This window comes from Lolium perenne, chromosome 7 (genome assembly GCF_019359855.2).
Source record: "Lolium perenne isolate Kyuss_39 chromosome 7, Kyuss_2.0, whole genome shotgun sequence".
Taxonomy (NCBI): domain Eukaryota; kingdom Viridiplantae; phylum Streptophyta; class Magnoliopsida; order Poales; family Poaceae; genus Lolium; species Lolium perenne.
This window is the reverse complement of record NC_067250.2, coordinates 181,225,297-181,242,993: the sequence shown is the minus strand read 5'-3', so window position 1 is coordinate 181,242,993 and position 17,697 is coordinate 181,225,297. Positions and strand designations below refer to the sequence as shown.

Here is a 17,697-nt window from a genome sequence, read left to right as displayed (position 1 = left end):
GGAGGAGGCGGCAAGTGAATCTCGCTCCTGGGTTCTCGAGGATTTCTCTGTGTTGCCCGCGCGTTAGCGTGCTCTGCATACCTTAGCATTGCCTGAAAATTTCGACAGTCTTTCTGCAGGTGCCCTGACTGTCTTTTGCCGTTGCTGTCGAGGAAAAAGTGCATCTGACACGGCCCATTCATCATCTCTTCAGGGGACACGAAAGGCCTTGGGAACCTAGGTCCGCTATTTTGCCTGTTGTTGCGAGCATCATCCCTGTTATCACCTCGCTGTTCACTGCTTCTCTGATAATCATCTCTGTTGTTTCCTCCTGTATTTGCCCGAAAACTTGCCGAAATTTGCCCTGGAGCGTCATAGTTCGGGTACTGCCGAGGAAATCGTCGCCTCGGTTGATAATTTCGACCACGGTCCTCCTCTGGCGACCTGTGCCGTTTGTTGTGGACAGCATCTTCTCCATCTGCCCATCTGTTTGCTATTTCCATTAACGCGGATACTGCCTTTGGGTTGGTCCTTCCCAAATCCTCGACGAAATCTCCACGCCTGATTCCTGCGACAAACGCGTCTATCGCTCTCTCGTCAGATATATTTTCTGCCGAGTTTTTGATGATGTTCCACCTTTGGATGTATTTTCTCATTGGCTCATCCGGCTTTTGTCGACATGCTCTCAACTCCTCCAACGACGCAGGTTTCTTGCATGTGGACCGGAAGTTCTTGACGAACACGTCCTCAAAGCTTTCCCAGCTGTCGATAGATCCTGGGGTAAGTTTCTTTATCCAAGATCGTGCGGCTCCACTCAAATGCACCTGGATGCTTTGCATAGCTGTTGCTCTGGTTCCTCCTGTGAGCTTTACTGTCTCGAGATAATCAACTAGCCAGTCCTCTGGATCTTGAAGGCTGTCGAATTTCTTGAAGTTGTCGGGTAACTTGAATCCTGAAGGAACTCGAGTTTTTCGGACTCTCCTCGTGAAGCATGGCAAGCCGCACATATCTTCGTCATTAAGCTCCGGGGATTGCCGATGTTCCCTTCTGCTTTGCCGCGCTCTATCGACCCTTGCTTGTGCTGCCGTGTCTCTTGCTCCACTTGGTCCTTCAGGTGCTGCCGCTGTTGCTGCTGCAGGTCGTGGACTATTTTGCCTTGCCGCTCCTTCGGGAGGCGTTGATACAAACGCTGTCCCCATAGCTCCAACTCCTGCTGCCGCCATATTGTATAGTGTTTCCCTTGGATCACCTGGAGGTGGTTTAGATGCAAGGATAAAAGCATGTGTCGCCATATACCCAGCCTCTGGTGTCTTAGGGATGATGTTTCCTCTTGTATCTATCGACATAAAAGACATGTCGAGGTTTTGGACCAAGTGCTCTCTTTCTGCTTCGGGTATATGTTGCAACCTTGATCTTGCTCTGTTCCGAGCCTCCCTGTGGCTATCACCCGAAGTTCTAGATTGTCGACTTAGATCTGCCCTTCTCCTGCTGGATGCAGAAGCCGCTTCCTTTCTTCTGTTTAACTCAGCTGTCTGTTTTTCCAATTCTCTTGCGGCTCGTGCCAGCCTATATTGATATGCTTGCAATTCCTCTGGTGTGGCTGTGGTGGCCATTGGTTCTGAACCGTTCATAGCTCTCGCGGCTCTATCCCATGCTGCTTGCGAAAGTTGAACTCTGTCTCGTGGCTGTGGCCCGACGTATTTATTGCCCAGGCCTTGTCGCAGATTGGAGGGATCGACGTATGGATTTCCCAGATCGTCGAAAGCCTCAGACGTTTCCTCTTGATCTTCAATGGCATAAATCTGATGATATTTTGTATTCAGATCTATGTTGGGTTTGGTGACATCATCGTTGAGATTGATGAAGACCTTGCCCACTGTGATAGATTTGTCGATGAAGTCGTAACTGTCGACATCGCTTGAGCCATCGCTTATATATGAGTCCGCAGATGACTCAAACGACATGTCGTTGCAGATCTTGGCGAGTTTCTCTCTTGCTCTGGTGCTGACGTAGCGTGTCGACGAAGTTTCTTCTTCTCCTGATTCAGTTGACGATGTATAGCTTGAAAAATCGGAATCGACCGCCGACGATCCCGACGAAATCGGAATTTCGACGCGATACGATCCTTCCTTCTCGACGCGAAAGTGAAACCTTCCAAACGTCATCTCCATGGGCTCCGCCAGATACGCATATGCATCCAAACGGGAGGGTGGGTGAGGAACAAAATCGACAGGACCAGCAGCGATCTGTTTACCTCGATCCATGGTGTTGCTTGCGGTTGACGATGTCGAAGATCTTGAACGTGCCATCGAGATCAGATCCCTACGCCTCTAGTCCCCACGGTCGGCGCCAATTGACAAGGTATCAACTTGTCAATGCCTATGGATTGTAGGCTAGGGTTTAGTTGGAAGTAGAGGGCAAGTAGATCTCGAAGGTTTCAGCCGAAAAGTACTCGACGGTTATGAAAACTAGGGTTTGTAAAACAATGATTCGATGATCTCCTCGTCCCTCGACTCCCCCTTATATAGGAGGCGGAGCCGAGGGATTCGTGTAGTACAAGTTACATAGTCCGGGAAGGTTTCTAACTCATCCCGCAAGATTACAAATAACACTTCCTAATACAACTCTATCTTTCCTTAAATACATCTTGGGCTCCCGAATCTTCTTATTCTTCGAGTAGTGGGCCTTCAGTAAATCCCGGGTACTATCTTCGGCAGGCCCATTTGGGATGCCTATGTCACTTGGTATGCTGATTATGCTAACTTTATTGTTTCCAAGTACTTGCCTCCGACCTTTTCAGCTCAGCAAAGGAGGAAATTCTTTTATGACTTGAGGCATTATTTTTGGGATGACCCACACTTATATAAAGAAGGAGTGGATGGTATTATGCGAAGATGTGTTCCCGAATATGAACAACAAGAGATATTGAGTAAGTGTCATGGTAGTGTTTATGGAGGACATCACGCCGGAGATAGAACCACGCAAAAGGTTCTACAATCAGGTTTCTATTGGCCAACTCTCTTTAAAGATGCAAGAAAGTTTATTTTATCTTGTGATGAATGAAATAAAAACAGTCGCTTTTAACAGATGCATCAAGGCCCTGCTATATTTTGATATGATTAATAAACTAAGGAGTTGACCATTTGCAGTTGAGTTTATATTCTCGGCCATGTATGGTTGTTTTGGAAGCATATAGCCATATAGGCCATCGAGACCTGGATCATGAGGAGGATGCCTCAGCCAAGAAGTGATCATTTCGAGTAGGACGGAGGCGGCAGAGGAGATAACTCACATGATTTGTGTGTGATTTAAAATATAAAACTCTTCAGCTTATCAAACCGATCAAGATCATCAAGGCTTAGGGCATATCAGAGTCACTGCATGACAGGAGCTTACGTTAGAAAAATAAGTACGACACTCTCAAATAGTCATGCCTCTACCACCGTCCTTCTAGGTACCAATGCCAATATTTTCTCCACGTGTAGGACATATTGTAATGGAATTTTATTTTATGAATTAATCTAAAGAACATTCTAAATCTAAACTGTTTGTTACATTGATCTGCTCCCAGTATATCCGATAGTACTAATTCTCATAGGAAAGTGCACCAGAGAACTTATCCTTTGCACCTAATTAATTTCATCTGCTGTACGGAGTAGTATTACACTGCTATAAGCCAGGAATTAGTTCTTCAAATCTACAGATCAAGGAATTACCCGAGAGATGAAAAAAAAAACAGATCTGAAACCTGTCAACTCACCATGCAGTGCAGCTTTCTATGCATGCTCGTGGCCGGACACCTAGGAATTTGGATTTTGCTCGGCGGCAGCTAAACATAGATCGTCGACTGAGGCGAGGACTTTCTCGCTGCTGCCGCAGAATCGATGGGATACGTGCGACAAATTAACTTTCGTCGGAATATCTAGAAGGAGATCAGGCTTAAGATATTCAATGAGACCAGAGGCACGACGACACGTCAACATGGCAGTCATGGCGCCACCAGCTATTCCAGAATTTCTGAAAGGATCCGAAGTTCCAATTACCTTCAACCGAGAGGATCACCCGCCAGCAGTGTACCGACCAGGGCACGCTGCCCTTGTACTCGATGCCCAAATTGGCAACTACGCCATGACCAAGGTCTTCATGGATGGAGGTAGTGGCCTCAACATAATCTTCACGGATACCCTGCGAAGGATGAACAAGGCAGTCGATAATCTGCCTGAATCGACAAACACCTTCCATGGCATCGTCCCAGGCAGAGCGGTACACCCAAAAGGTACAGTCCAACTCGACGTTACATTCGGAACACCTGAACACTTCAGAACTGAGTCGATTGAGTTCGAAGTCGTCGACTGGAAATCACAATATCACGCTATACTTGGGCGTCCGACGTTTGCAAGATTCATGGCTGTCCCACACTACGCTTATCTCAAGCTCAAGATGCCAGGCCCAAAGGGAGTGATAACAGTCAATGGAAATTTCCAAAGATCGGATTCATGCGATCGAGACTTCAGCAAAATCTCTGAGATGTACGGGATAGAGAAGACACTCGCAGAACTTGAGATCACCAATGATCGCACGCTCCTGCCAGAACACAAGAGGATGGCATCCGATAGAGAATTCAGTGCTACAGACGACACAAGGAAGCACCAGGTGCACCCGACTGACCCCTCCAAGACGGTCAATGTATCGTCAAGTCTAACTGTCGCATAGGAAAGCGCGCTTGTCAAATTCCTCCGTGAGAACTGGGAAATATTTGCATGGTCTCCATCTGACATGCCAGGTATTCCCAGGGAATTTGCCGAGCACTCTTTACAAATTAAACCAGGTTTCAAGCCAATCAAGCAAACTATGCGTCGTTTTTCCGATCCAAAAAGAGACGCAATCGAAGCAGAAGTCGACAGGTTGCGTGCAGCCAAATTCATTCGAGAACTCAAAAAAGCAGACTGGATAGCAAATCCCGTGTTAGTGGACAAAAAGAACTCAGAAATAAAGCGAATGTGTGTGGATTTCACATCTCTGAACAAATGCTGCCCAAAGGATCACTTTCCATTGCCTCGAATCGACCAGATTATCGACTCGACGGCAGGGTGCGCACGATTGTCCTTTTTGGATGCATACTCTGGTTATCACCAGATCCGGATGAAAAAGGAAGATGAAGAGAAAACAGCGTTCATAACTCCACTCGGAGTCTTCTGCTACACGACAATGCCGTTTGGTCTCAAAAACGCGGGTGCAACTTACCAGCGCATGATGCAAAACTGCCTCGCAGAGCAAATTGGGAAGAACGTACAAGTTTATGTAGATGATATCGTCGTCAAAACTCAAAACGAGGATACTCTAATCAAGGATCTCCAAGAAACATTCAACAATCTCAATCGATACAACATCAAGCTTAACCTGAAGAAGTGTACTTTTGGTGTGCCAGCTGGGCAGCTCCTCGGTTATTTGGTATCAGCACGGGGAATCGAAGCAGACCCTGAAAAGATTCAGGCCATAATCACGATGAAGAGACCAACCAAGCTTCATGAAGTACAGCAGCTAGCCGGTCGAGTAGCAGCACTTAGCAGGTTCATCAGTAAGTTAGGAGAAAGAGCACTCCCGTTTTACAAACTGATGAAGAAGGCGGAAAAATTCGAGTGGACAGACGAGGCGGATGCAGCTCTTCAAGACCTCAAAAAGATGCTCACAAGCCCTCCGATTCTGGTAGCACCTAGAAAGCATGAACCACTCTATCTTTACGTCTCTGCTACCAATCGAGTGGTCAGTACAGTTTTAGTAGTCGACAGGATGGAAGAAGGGCATAGCCAGAGCATACAGCGGCCAGTCTACTACGTAAGTGAAGTCCTCTCCCCATCTAAACAACGCTACCCGCAATACCAGAAACTGGCATACGCCGTGTTCATGACCTCCAGGAAACTCGCACACTATTTCTCCGATCACCCGATTACCGTGGTTAACAAGTCAGCTATCGGAGACGTCCTCACAAACCCCAATGCAACGGGTCGAGTAGCAAAATGGCTCATCGAGCTAGGACCACTAGGCATCAGGTATGAGCACCCGAAGGCCATCAAAGCACAAGTCCTGCCAGACTTCCATACCGAGTGGATCGAAGCACAACTTCCAGGAGTACCTGATGTCTCTAATTCATGGACGATGTATTTTGATGGATCCAAGAAGAATGAAGGAGCAGGAGCAGGAGTGGTGCTCATCTCACCAAAAGGAGACAAGCTACGCTATGTACTACAAATGGGATTTGAGTTTCCATCCAACAATGAAGCAGAATACGAGGCGCTAATTCACGGCATGCGCATGGCGAAAGCTATGGGTTGTACTCGAATAATGATTTACGGCGATTCCAAACTAGTAGTACATCAAACAATGAAGGCCTGCGATTCAATCGCGGATAACATGACACTCTACCACGACCTCTACAACATAATGGAAGGAAGCTTTGAAGGATGCGAGTTGCGGCACATAGGAAGAGAAAGCAACGAGGAAGCAGACAAACTCGCAAATATCGCATCCACAAAAGCGCCAATACCACCAGGTGTTTTCTTCGAAAGACTTGAGCATAGGTCAATCGATAAGCGACCATCGTCATCGGCACCCGCCACAGGCAAAGGTAATATCCCAAGCACAAAAGATCCTCCAGTCGAGGTACTACTCATCGAACCTACATGGACCCAACCTTTCCTAGCATACATTCTCCGCAATGAATTGCCTAAAGACACAAACGAGTCCAGGCGCATCATACGGCGAGCAAAATCATACACCATCATTAACGGGGAGCTGTACAAACGCAGCACGTCAGGTATATTCCAAAGATGCATTGCATTCGAAGATGGCAAAGATCTCCTTCGAGATATTCATGCAGGTACTTGCGGACACCACGCAGGCAGTCGATCCATCGTAGCCAAAGCCTTCCGAGCAGGGTTTTACTGGCCGACAGCGTTAAGTGACGCAGAAGATATTGTCAAAAGGTGCATCGGGTGTCAGAAGTTCGCAACACGACCCCATGCACCCGCATCAGCGCTCAAAACCATACCACTGGCGTGGCCGTTTGCTCAATGGGGCCTTGACATGGTAGGGCCACTCAAAAAGTCATCCAAAGGAGGTCACACGCACCTACTCGTCGCAGTCGACAAGTTTACAAAGTGGATCGAAGCTATCCCTATCACAAGCTCGATAGCTTCCACGGCGGTCCGTTTCATCCAATCGATTATATATCGGTATGGAGTGATGGACAGTATACCAACTTCACAGCAGAAGAGTTTCAATCTTTTTGCAAGGAGCAAGGAGTCATGCTAAACTATGCTTCAGTCGCGCATCCGCAATCGAACGGACAGGTCGAGAAAGCTAATGGTCTCGTGTGCAGTGGCATCAAGAAAAGGCTGCTGGTCCCACTCAAAAGGGCTGCGGGTGCATGGGTTGAAGAACTTGACGCAGTACTATAGAGCCTGCGCACTACGCCAAACGCCTCCACCCAATACACACCATTCTTCATGGTCTACGGTTCGGAAGCAATACTGCCTTCAGACGTCAAATTTCAGGCACCACGGGTGGAAGCATACGAGGAAGCTGATGCAAACAAGGCACTCGAAGACGCAAACGATCTCCTGGAAGAGGCACGCAACACAGCCTTGGCACGAACAGCAGTTTACCAACAAGACCTACGCAACTACCATAGCCGTCGATTGCGCACACGATCCTTCATGGTGGGAGACTTGGTGCTACGTGAGAAGCAGAAAAAGGTTCACAAGTTGGCATCACCATGGGAAGGACCTTACATTATCACAGAAGTTATTAGCGATGGAGGAGCATATCGACTAAAAAACCCCAAGACTGGAGAAGAAGTATCAAACCCGTGGAACGTGGCGCACTTGCGTCGGTTTTATGCATAGGTCTCCTAGTCATATATGTAATACTCGACATGTCGGAAGAGCCAGCAGGTTTCAGACGCACTCTTTCCCTTACCAGGGTACCTAAGGGAACTGGAAGGTTTTTAATGAGGCGGCCTGCTGGTCGAACATCAGAATCTCGAATAAAGACATATTTTCCTCCATAAGTTGTGTTCAAAAGTCTCTCATATTTCTGCAAATTAACAGTCAAAAATACACCTTTAGTACAAAAACACAAAAACCCCACTCGACATGCTCGGGGGCTGGGTTCATATTCGAAACCCCACTCGACATGCTCGGGGGCTGGGTTCATATTCGAAACCCCACTCGACATGCTCGGGGGCTGGGTTTATATTCAAAAACCCCACTCGAAATACTCGGGGGCTGTTTCATACTCAAAACTCACTCATAACAATTGGAAGCGCAAAGGAATATATACACTTATCACGAATCTTAGACATAAAGCATGTTCAAAAATTGTCTATTCGTTCTTTATCTCCGTTACAGGGCCAAAGAATTGATCTCGACAACGACTTATAAAGTTTTCAGCTGCAGGGTATGTCTCACCTAGACACGATTGAGAAATAAGTTCACCTGGAGCAGGTGGCTGTAGGGAAAATTTAGGCCTACGGCTGCGTATATAGGCCATGGTAGCATTGGCTCCAAGCACAGCAAGGTTCATCAAGGATTCTTTAACTGATTCTGAAACTCGAAAGATATCAATCAAAGGGAATAATCCTTGCGGCTGCGGCCCACCAGGAAAAAGTGCACGATTCAAACTGGCAAAGATGCGCCTGCATATCTCGAGTATTTGGGCGTTTCTCCATACCCGGTCCTTCAAGGTAAGTAAAGCACGCGCGTGAACTTTGTCCAGAAGGAAATATTGACGGCCATTCGAAGGATCTTCAATCGCATTCTCCAGCAATCGAGAAACTCTCCTATCCTCTTGCTCGAAGTTGGGAACAAATGCTGCAAGTGCAAAAAGGATAAGGATAGCACTCAAAAGAAAGGGGAACTATCAAAGAGGATCGACAAGTCAAGTCAATAACCTTCGAGTTGGCGGTTTACAGATTCCACCTCCTCCATCACATAATTCTCTCGTTGGGTAGCAAAGCTTGGGCGTGAATTAATAAGATCGAGTTCAGCCTGCTTTTCGGCTAGCTCTTGTTCCAATTCTTTTATTCGATTCCTAGCATCATCCAAAGCTCGGGAGTTTCTCCTCGAATAGCTGGCATTGCGATTGGCAGTTCGAGAAGAGGAAGGAACATCTACAGCACAAACTTCATCCTGATTCATAAGGAATACAAATTCATCGTCACAAAACATATGAGAGATCATACATAAGTTAGCACAAAAGAAATCATAACATATAACCGTGCAAGCATGGGATAGAAGGATTCGAGTAGATTCATAATTACATCCCAAAAGGTGAAGAAAAGTAGCAAAGGTGCATGCTAATCCTAAGCACGAGAGGCAGATTCTGTCTTGGTCTTGCGCGACTGAGTTCTAATGACTTCAGCATGGCGCTCCATGGTCTGGATGCACACCTCACTCAGGCGAGTGGCTGTGTCAGTCACATCTTTGAAGGACAATGGTTTCCCATTGGACCTCTTCGGATACTCAGACAAAGAGCGCTCGAAGTCCACCTCTACGCCATTCCCTAACAAAAGCTTGAGGGTGTACTCTGAGCCGCGTACCGTGCATCCGCGAGCAAAGTCCATGACTGCTGTTGTCCCAGCACCAAAAGCGCCCGCAAGATCTTCGACTGAAGATGGCACATCAGCAGCAGGGATCATCTCCTTGTGCAGGAAGCCAAGTGCACCAGAAGCAGCAACAAGATCAGTCGAGGTCTTGGATAAGACCATCTCCAGATCAGCAATCGCATCTTCAAGTGATACTTCAGCATGGGATGGCTCTGAAGAAGAAGCAGCAGCGTCAACACCTGCAACAGAAGAATAATTAAGGTTAGCGTATGACGAAAATAGACAAATTATGAAATTGAGCAGAAAGAACCAGGTTTACCTATGGCAGAACGTGCCAATGAAGACAGTCGACTGAGGATATCCTTCTCACGAGTGAGAGCTGCATCTTGGGCTTCCTTGAGTGCCTTCTTAGAATCAGCCTCTTGAGTCTCGAGCTTGGCCTTCAAGTTTTTCAGCTCCCCTCAAGGGTGCCTACTCGCTCTTCAGTCTATTTTTGCTTCCCTGCAGACGATTACATCAAAAGTGTTATTCAAATTAGAGAGTTAGCAAAACACTCGATGAAAGCAAAAGAGCCATAAAATTACCAAAAAGCTCAGATGCAGAAATCTTCAAGGAGTCCCTTTCCTTTTCAACACGAACAAGGGTTTGTACCCATGTGGAAAGGGCAGCATACATCGGCTACGCAAGAAAGTAAGAGCAAAAGCTTAGAAATTCAGAGCTACGCCGATCCTAATCCGTCGCTGGCACCGCCTCACCTTCGCCACCTTCCGCAAGTACAGGTACAGCGTCCGCCTCTATCTTGAGCGTCTGACGCCGCAGGCCTGGTCCTTCGACACCGTGCAGCGGGCGCTGCCGTGCTGCCTCATCCACTCCATCACGGAGGACACGCAGGCCAAGAGCGACCTGTCGTTCTACGTGGTCGAGGCATGGGTGGACAAGTTGGAGGACGTGCCAACGGAGACCATCATCGACATCCATGAGCCGCGCCCCTGCGTCGACCCTCTCGCGCACGTCCCGCTGCCTCCAGGCTTCTCCTCCCCGGACGCCCCCATCCCCGGGGCGGGCTCGCCTACCACGAGATGCAACGCTGACCTCTGGCGCTCCGTCCCGCCGCGGATCCTCAGCACCACCATCCTTGTCCACCTCGATAGCTCCATGTTCATCAGGCCGGCGCCTTCCTCACGGGGCCATTGGTCCAGAGACGACGACGACTACTACGACGGCGACGATGACTCCACCAGGACCGACGAGGAGGCCTACCCCTGGACCTTTGGGGTTCCTGACGACGTCTGGCACCAAAGGATCGAGGCGGCCTCGTCGGGCGCGGCCGCTGGCCAGCACAGGCCCCGCCCACGCAATGGAGGAGGACGGCGGCGCAACTTGACGCCGGCAGGCTTCGACGCCGTCCCGCTGCCGGACCCCGCCCGGGTAAGCGGGCCCGAGGGCCCCATCAACGTCACCTCGCTGCCACAACCTGACAAAGGTACGGAGAAGGGGGCCGCCAGCCCCACCATCGCAGATGGAGGCCACCAGGACGGGACAGTCCTCACGCGCCCTGCCCCGACAGCTGCTCGCCCTGACCAGCCCACTACGCGGGTTCTCCAGGTCAACGAGGGCACGGGCGCCACTGCCGTGCCTCCCAAGCAGGCCACGCTGCTCCCAGAAGATGAGGTGGAGGATGCTTTGCAGCAGCTGCAGCTACAGGACAACTCCGTTCTGGGGCTGGACTGCTCCCCGCTGCCGATGCTGGCCACGCCTCCTGCGCCGCAGCGCGTGACCGAGCGCCAGGACGAGACGACCCCGACCGCCCGTGACGCGCTGGCCACGCCGGTCAGCATCGGCCCGGGCCAGCCCCGGACATGGTGACTCCTCGGCGGCCCACCACTCCACGCCTACGGATGGGCTGCTGGAGCGGGTCTGCAGCCCGCCGGAGCTGCGCGCTACCACCTCTGCCGCGGCTCCACCAAGGTTGACACGACGCCGCCGCCCACCTGCATCGGCAACCAGACGCAGCCATCGCAACCTGAACAGGAAGAAGCAGCTCACAGGGTCCGGCAACTCAACCATGCGGCTCGCTCGCAAGCTAATCATCAGCAAGAAAGGCCTGGCGATCGCGGAGCCGGGCGAGGAGGAAGAACAAGAGGCTGTCGATGCATACTCCACTGCCTTCGACGAGCCGATCGACGATGAGAAGATTGAAGCACTATCCGCCTTGGCCAAGAGCGGCCACGCCAAGAAAAACCGCCACAGGAGCCGTCTTTGTCGGTCCGATCTCCCTAGATGATTAGCCACAACATCTTAGTCTGGAACGTCCGCGGCCTGAACAGCCCGGCTCGTCGTGCTGTAGTCGGAGAGGAGTAGTGTCTCTGTATCACCCCGCCATTGTTTGTTTCCAAGAATCAAAGTTAGCTGTTGTTGACCCCGCCATCATGAATGATCTTGTGGACCGAGCCTCTCGGAGTTCTTGTTCTCTCCAGCTTTGGGTACTCGTGGAGGTGTCATCCTTGCATGGAACCCAGACCTAGTAGACGTGGCGCAGCTTTCGATCCAGGACCTCCTTCATCGCCGCATCCTGTTGTCGGAGGGCTGATGGAGTTTCTTTCAATCTGCTAGATGTCTATGGACCCCAAACGGTCCCGGATAAACTGCAATTCCTTGATGATCTGAAGCAGTTCTGCCCGGCATCAACTCCGGTCTTGATAGTGGGCGATTTCAACCTCATTTTACAAGCGACGACAAGAACACCAACAATTTCAACCGTCGAACGATGGCAGCCTTCCGACGGTTCACTAATGAACTAGAGCTGGAAGATTTATACCTCCACGGAAGACGGTATACGTGGTCTAATGAACAGCAGATGCGATACAAGTTAAGCTGGACAGAGCCCTTATGAATGATGGATGGAGCTCGGAACACCCAAAGCGTATCCTGCAAGCACTATCGTCGACCTTTCCGATCACTTGTCCTTTGCTGCTCACCACCGATGCAACCCACACACCGCCCGCCACTTCCGTTTTGAAAACTATTGGACAAGCATGGAAGGCTTTGAGGAAACTTGATCACTATTTCTTGGTCACAAGCCACGGAGTGTTCGGACCCCTTCCTGTTTGCTTCATTGTAAACTCACGAGGCTTGCTAGGGCTCTCAAGAAATGGAGCAGCCAAGCCATTGGAGATCTAAAGCTAAGGACAGCCATCACCAGCGAGCGAGCTGATTGGGAGGCTTGACCGCGCCATGGACAACCGCAGCGACGGATTCCGAGCGGAGGTTCCGAAACAGCTGAAGCTAAACCTACTCGGCATCGCGGCGCTACAACGCTCTCATTGGCGGCAGCGATCGCGGCTTGCTTGGCTAAAGGAAGGGGACGCCAACACAAGGTTCTTCCACTCCAAAGCTTCGGCGAGGAACCGGAAGAAGCTTATCTTGTCCCTTTCACGGGCGACGAGGTCATTACAAGCCAAGAGGACAAGCTGCTGCACATCCATCGGTACTTCTGGAGCTGATTGGCTCAAGATCCCAGCGTGCACACTCCCTAAACCTGCACGAATTGGGCTGTGTTCCAACACAACTCCAAGAAGCTGGAGGTGGACATCACAGAAGATGAGGTAAGAGCTGGAGTATTGGATATAAACGGAGACAAGGCCCCTGGGCCAGATGGGTTCACGGGGCATTTCTTCCAGAAGTGTTGGACCACTATCAAAAAGGATTTGATGTCTGCAATTCAAGCCTTTGCACGTATGCAAACCTCTGAGTTTGACTGCCTTAATGGAGCGACTATGATTCTCATTCCGAAAAAGGCCGGTGCAGCACAGACTAAAGATTACAGGCCCATCGGTCTCATTACCTTCTTCGCCAAACTTGTGGCCAAGATTACAGCTAGACGGCTGCAACCGAGGATGAACGACCTTGTCACCCCAGCTCAGAGTGCTTTCATCAAGGGTCGTGTCATACATGACAACTTCACTTTGGTCAAAGGCCTTGCGAGATCATATTTCTTGAGGAAGAACCCGGCCTTGCTGCTCAAGTTGGATATTGAGAAGGCATTTGATAGTGTGTCCTGGGAATTCTTGCTAGAGGTTCTTGAAGCAAAGGGTTTTGGGGTCAAATGGAGGAACTGGATCACGGCGTTGCTAGCAACCGCCTCAACAAGGGTTTTGGTCAACGGAGAGCTCACGGAGATCATTTGGCACCGTCGAGGGCTCCGGCAGGGTGACCCCTTATCCCCTCTTCTTTTCGTCCTCACCATGGACGTGCTCTCAACCCTATTGGATGCTTTGACGGATGTGGGGCGTTTAAGCCTATTGGGGCGGCTGCAGGATTCCGAGCTTCTCTTTACGCCGACGATGTCATCATGTTCTTAAACCCCTCCATGGACGAGGTCTTAGCGGCTAGGCGTCTGCTAGATGTCTTCGGTGAAGCAAGTGGTCTAAAAACAAACTTCACCAAGAGCTCCCTCTCACCCATCCGCTGCAACGGAATCAACCCGCAACCCCTCGCCGATGAGCTACAGCATGGGCGACAAATCTACCCTGCACCTACTTGGGCTTGCCACTCACCGTCACAAGATTGACACTCAATGATCTCCATCCGATCATTTACAAGATGCTAAACAAGATGGCGACTTGGAACCGGATCTCATCTATGGCTGGGCGCCTAACACTTCTCAGCTCGGTGATATATGCCATGCCGGTGTTCCAAATCATGGCGGTACACCCTCCGGTCTGGTTCATAAAGAAGATTGCAAAAGCTGCCAGGGGGTTCCTATGGGCAAACAAGGAGGTGGCGACCGCCGGTAAATGCCTCGCTAACTGGAAACTAGTATGCTCTCCGAAGGCTTATGGTGGCCTGGGTATCACAGATTTGGCCGCCCGAAGCATTGCCCTCAGATGCCGGTGGCTTTGGCAGAAGTGGATGGATCCTACCAAACCATGGACCGGCCTCCCGCTGCCCATCGACGACAAGGTCACAGCCCTCTTCGAAGCATCAACTACCGTCCTCCTAGGAGATGGTCAAGCAACTCAATTCTGGACTGACAAGTGGCACTCGCGAGGCACATTCAGGACGACCTTACCCGATCTTTTCCAGCTGTGCACCTTGCGGTCCATCTCTGTCTCAAGCGAACTGGAACATGTAAAATGGATCAAGCACTGTGAAGCACCTTGTCCCCGGCCGCCATCCAACGGTTCGTCCGTCTGCGGACGCTACTCAGACCGGTCACTCTTACGGTTGGTTTAGCGGACCAACTTGTCTGGAAATGGACAGCCGATGGAAGCTACTCTGCACGCTCAGCCTATGAAGCGCAATTTGTGGGCCTCATCAAACCCACATTCCCTCAGATGATCTGGCGATCGGACGCGCCACCGAAGTGCAAACTATATGCATGGCTGGCTGTGCAAGGCAAGTGTATGACAGCGGATGTCCTAGCAAAGAAAGGATGCCCCCATGACCCTTTGTGCTGCCTGTGCCGAGCTGAACCTGAAACGGCGCTGCACCTTCTAGCGACGTGCCCCTTCTCTTTGCAAGTCTGGGACATGGTTTTGGACAAGGCCGAGCTACCTCTCACCCTTGCGCCCGGACAAGCAACGAGTCTTGCTGATTGGATCTGCAGCTCCAAGAGCAAGGTGGAGATAGGCAAGAGGAAGATGTGGACCTCGGTCATCCCTCTGGTGTGGTGGTGCCTCTGGAAAGAACGAAACGGAAGGATTTTCCGCCACGAGAGTAACCCACATGCTTGTTTTCCAAAACATTCTAACAGAAGCCAATTCATGGATCGATGCGGGGCGGCGCAGAGTCCTAGCTCTCGCAGATAGACCCCGGGAGCCAGACTAGCTGGGCTTGTTTTCTTTTCTTTCCCTTCAGGAGAGCAAAGCTCGCCTTTCCTCTTAGTTCCCCCTTTTTTAGTTTCTCTCTGTTTCTGGCTTTTTAGCCTTTTGTACCCCCGGGAACTCTTCTTCCCGCTTGTACTCCTCTCCTTCTAAGCGCAATGAAAGCAGGCTGACTGCCTTTCGTCAAAAAAAAAAAAAAAAAAAAAGAGTTAATCGAAGAACAAGCTACATATTCAAAACTTGTGGAGAAGAGCGTACATGATCAGTCCAGGAACTAGAGGAAGAAGCTAGGGTACCAGCATCGACTATAGCCTTCTCCTGGTTGGCAGCTTCAACTAGAGGAGCAGCTGGAGCAACCAAAGAGGTAGTAGCTGCGTCGACCTGCTGGGTGATCATAGGTTGTGGATCATTCGTAGTATCCACAACAGGAGGAGAGGGTGGTGATTTGCCACTACACACGATAAGAGAAAGATTACGAAGCAGAAAAGCAGCAAACGAAACTGTCACTCAAAAATTATATGCTAAAAAACAAACCTGGATTCTTCATCATCTGATTCAGGCTCTTCGTCAAGAGCAAGTGCTCCTATGAAAGGAGCGCTGCTCGAAGGAGGAGGAGGACGTGAAGCAAGAGGAGAAGTAGCCAGAGGAATACTTTTCACAGGCGAGTGAGTACCCGAGTTACGGGTACCAGCTTGATCATGTTCATCAGATGCTTCGCTTGGAGAATCACTCGCCAATCGAAGCCGCTTCGCCTTGCGGGTGTTCAAAATTTCCTCCGAATCAGCTGCAACTTCGGTTGCGAGCTGACTAACTTCATCGCCAGCTTCAACCTCCAAGTTTTCGACTGGAGTAGTATGCGCTGAAGCAGGCTCGGTTGCAGGCATGCAAAGATCTTCTTGTGCCATGGTCTCTGAAGTAGGACCGGCCTCAGGCAAAGGTGGCAGGGAGGAAGCAATCGAATGATCCTGCAATCAAAATTCAAAGTTTAGAGCAAGTAAATTCGTAAGTAAATTCGTATACGCATGATACAGCGCGTAACGTAACATACATACCTCAGGTAGCACATTGCCTGGTCCATAAGGCAAAACCTTGAAGGAGAAGTTAATCGACTCTGAAGCCTTGATGCTAGTGATCTTCTTCACTTGGGCACTGAGCTCCTTTTCGGACAACTCCTCTTGACTCATTCTGGTAGAGTCGAGTGGCCCCTCATATTGCCACATAGGGTGGGCACGGAGACGCAGGGGCCACACTAGCATCTTCATGTATGTGCTAATCAACTGAATCCTAGACACGCTGGTCAGCAGATCAGGTAACTTCGCGAGTAGAGGAGCAGCTTCCTTGGCCTCAGCATCAGACACTAGATGATCCCAGGCCGCCGTCTTGGAAGGCTGAGTCTCAGTCAAAAAGGGAGGAAGAACCTCCTGGTCGATTGGCACATAAAACCATCGTGTCCTCCAGCCTTATGCGGAGTCGACTGCCTTCAAGTCGAAATAATTCGACCCACTCAGAGCCTGGATATTGAAGCCACCAACAGGGCATGGACGCCCTCCTCTGCAGTTGGCGCGCACCTGGAATAGGTGTTTCCACAGAGGCCAGCTTGGGGATACTCCCAAGAAGCACTCGCAAATGACCACAAAGCACGTAATGTGCAGCAGCCCATTGGGAGTCAGATCATGCAGCTGTATGCCATAGGCATACAGCAATCCTCGCACAAAATCATGCAAGGGGAAAGAGATGCCGCGGGGAAGAAACTCCGCAAAGCAAACACGCTCGCCGGCGCGAGGAGCAGGGCGTACCTCCAAGCCAGCGGCACGGGCGGCAAGTTGATCAGAAGGTGGTAGCCAACCCTTTTGACGGAACTCATCGAGGTGGGTCTCGTTGATGGAGGTGCGTGACCAATCGCCCGGTGACTTGGTGCGGGCAGTGGTGGCGCCACCGGCCGCAGTCAAACTCTTCCCTTTCCCGGCAGTCTCGGCGGCAGCACTGCGCTTGGTCTTCTTGGGTGCCATGGGGAAGAAACGGATCGAGGCGAAGCTTGAGCGCAGAGCAATGGCGGGCGATGTGCGCGGAGGAAGAAGGGGCAAATGGCAGGGTAAAAAAAATCCAGAAGAGAAAGATGGGATATTTACTGTGTTACACAAAAGAATCACAACCGTCCAAAGCAAAATCTAGATGACACGTGTCACCCACGAAGAACAACCGTCGCAGCCCACGCCGCCCACTACGCACGCAAAATAAGGAAGTCATCATGACTCCGCGAAAATTTCGCCACGAGCGGTCAAATCGGAA

At 50.3% G+C, this 17,697-nt stretch overlaps 2 protein-coding genes across 2 annotated transcripts; one reads left to right on the top strand and one right to left on the bottom strand.

Moving 5' to 3' along the window:
- Nucleotides 1-3,969: 3,969 nt before the first annotated feature.
- On the top strand, nucleotides 3,970-4,692 carry LOC127315730 (uncharacterized). The gene has a single exon (XM_051346193.1). It carries the CDS (start codon nucleotides 3,970-3,972, stop codon nucleotides 4,690-4,692), a length of 723 nt encoding a protein of 240 aa, XP_051202153.1.
- Nucleotides 4,693-8,354: 3,662 nt separating this feature from the next.
- Nucleotides 8,355-17,465, bottom strand: LOC127314879 (uncharacterized). Its single transcript, XM_051345405.2, has 8 exons — nucleotides 16,461-17,465; nucleotides 15,943-16,373; nucleotides 15,667-15,859; nucleotides 10,168-10,261; nucleotides 9,903-10,084; nucleotides 9,578-9,822; nucleotides 8,930-9,167; nucleotides 8,355-8,849 (listed from the first exon to the last, which is right to left on the bottom strand). The coding sequence occupies exons 1-5, from the start codon at nucleotides 16,668-16,670 to the stop codon at nucleotides 10,071-10,073; spliced, it is 942 nt and encodes a 313-aa protein (XP_051201365.1). The 5' UTR covers nucleotides 16,671-17,465; the 3' UTR covers nucleotides 8,355-8,849; nucleotides 8,930-9,167; nucleotides 9,578-9,822; nucleotides 9,903-10,070.
- Nucleotides 17,466-17,697: the final 232 nt, after the last annotated feature.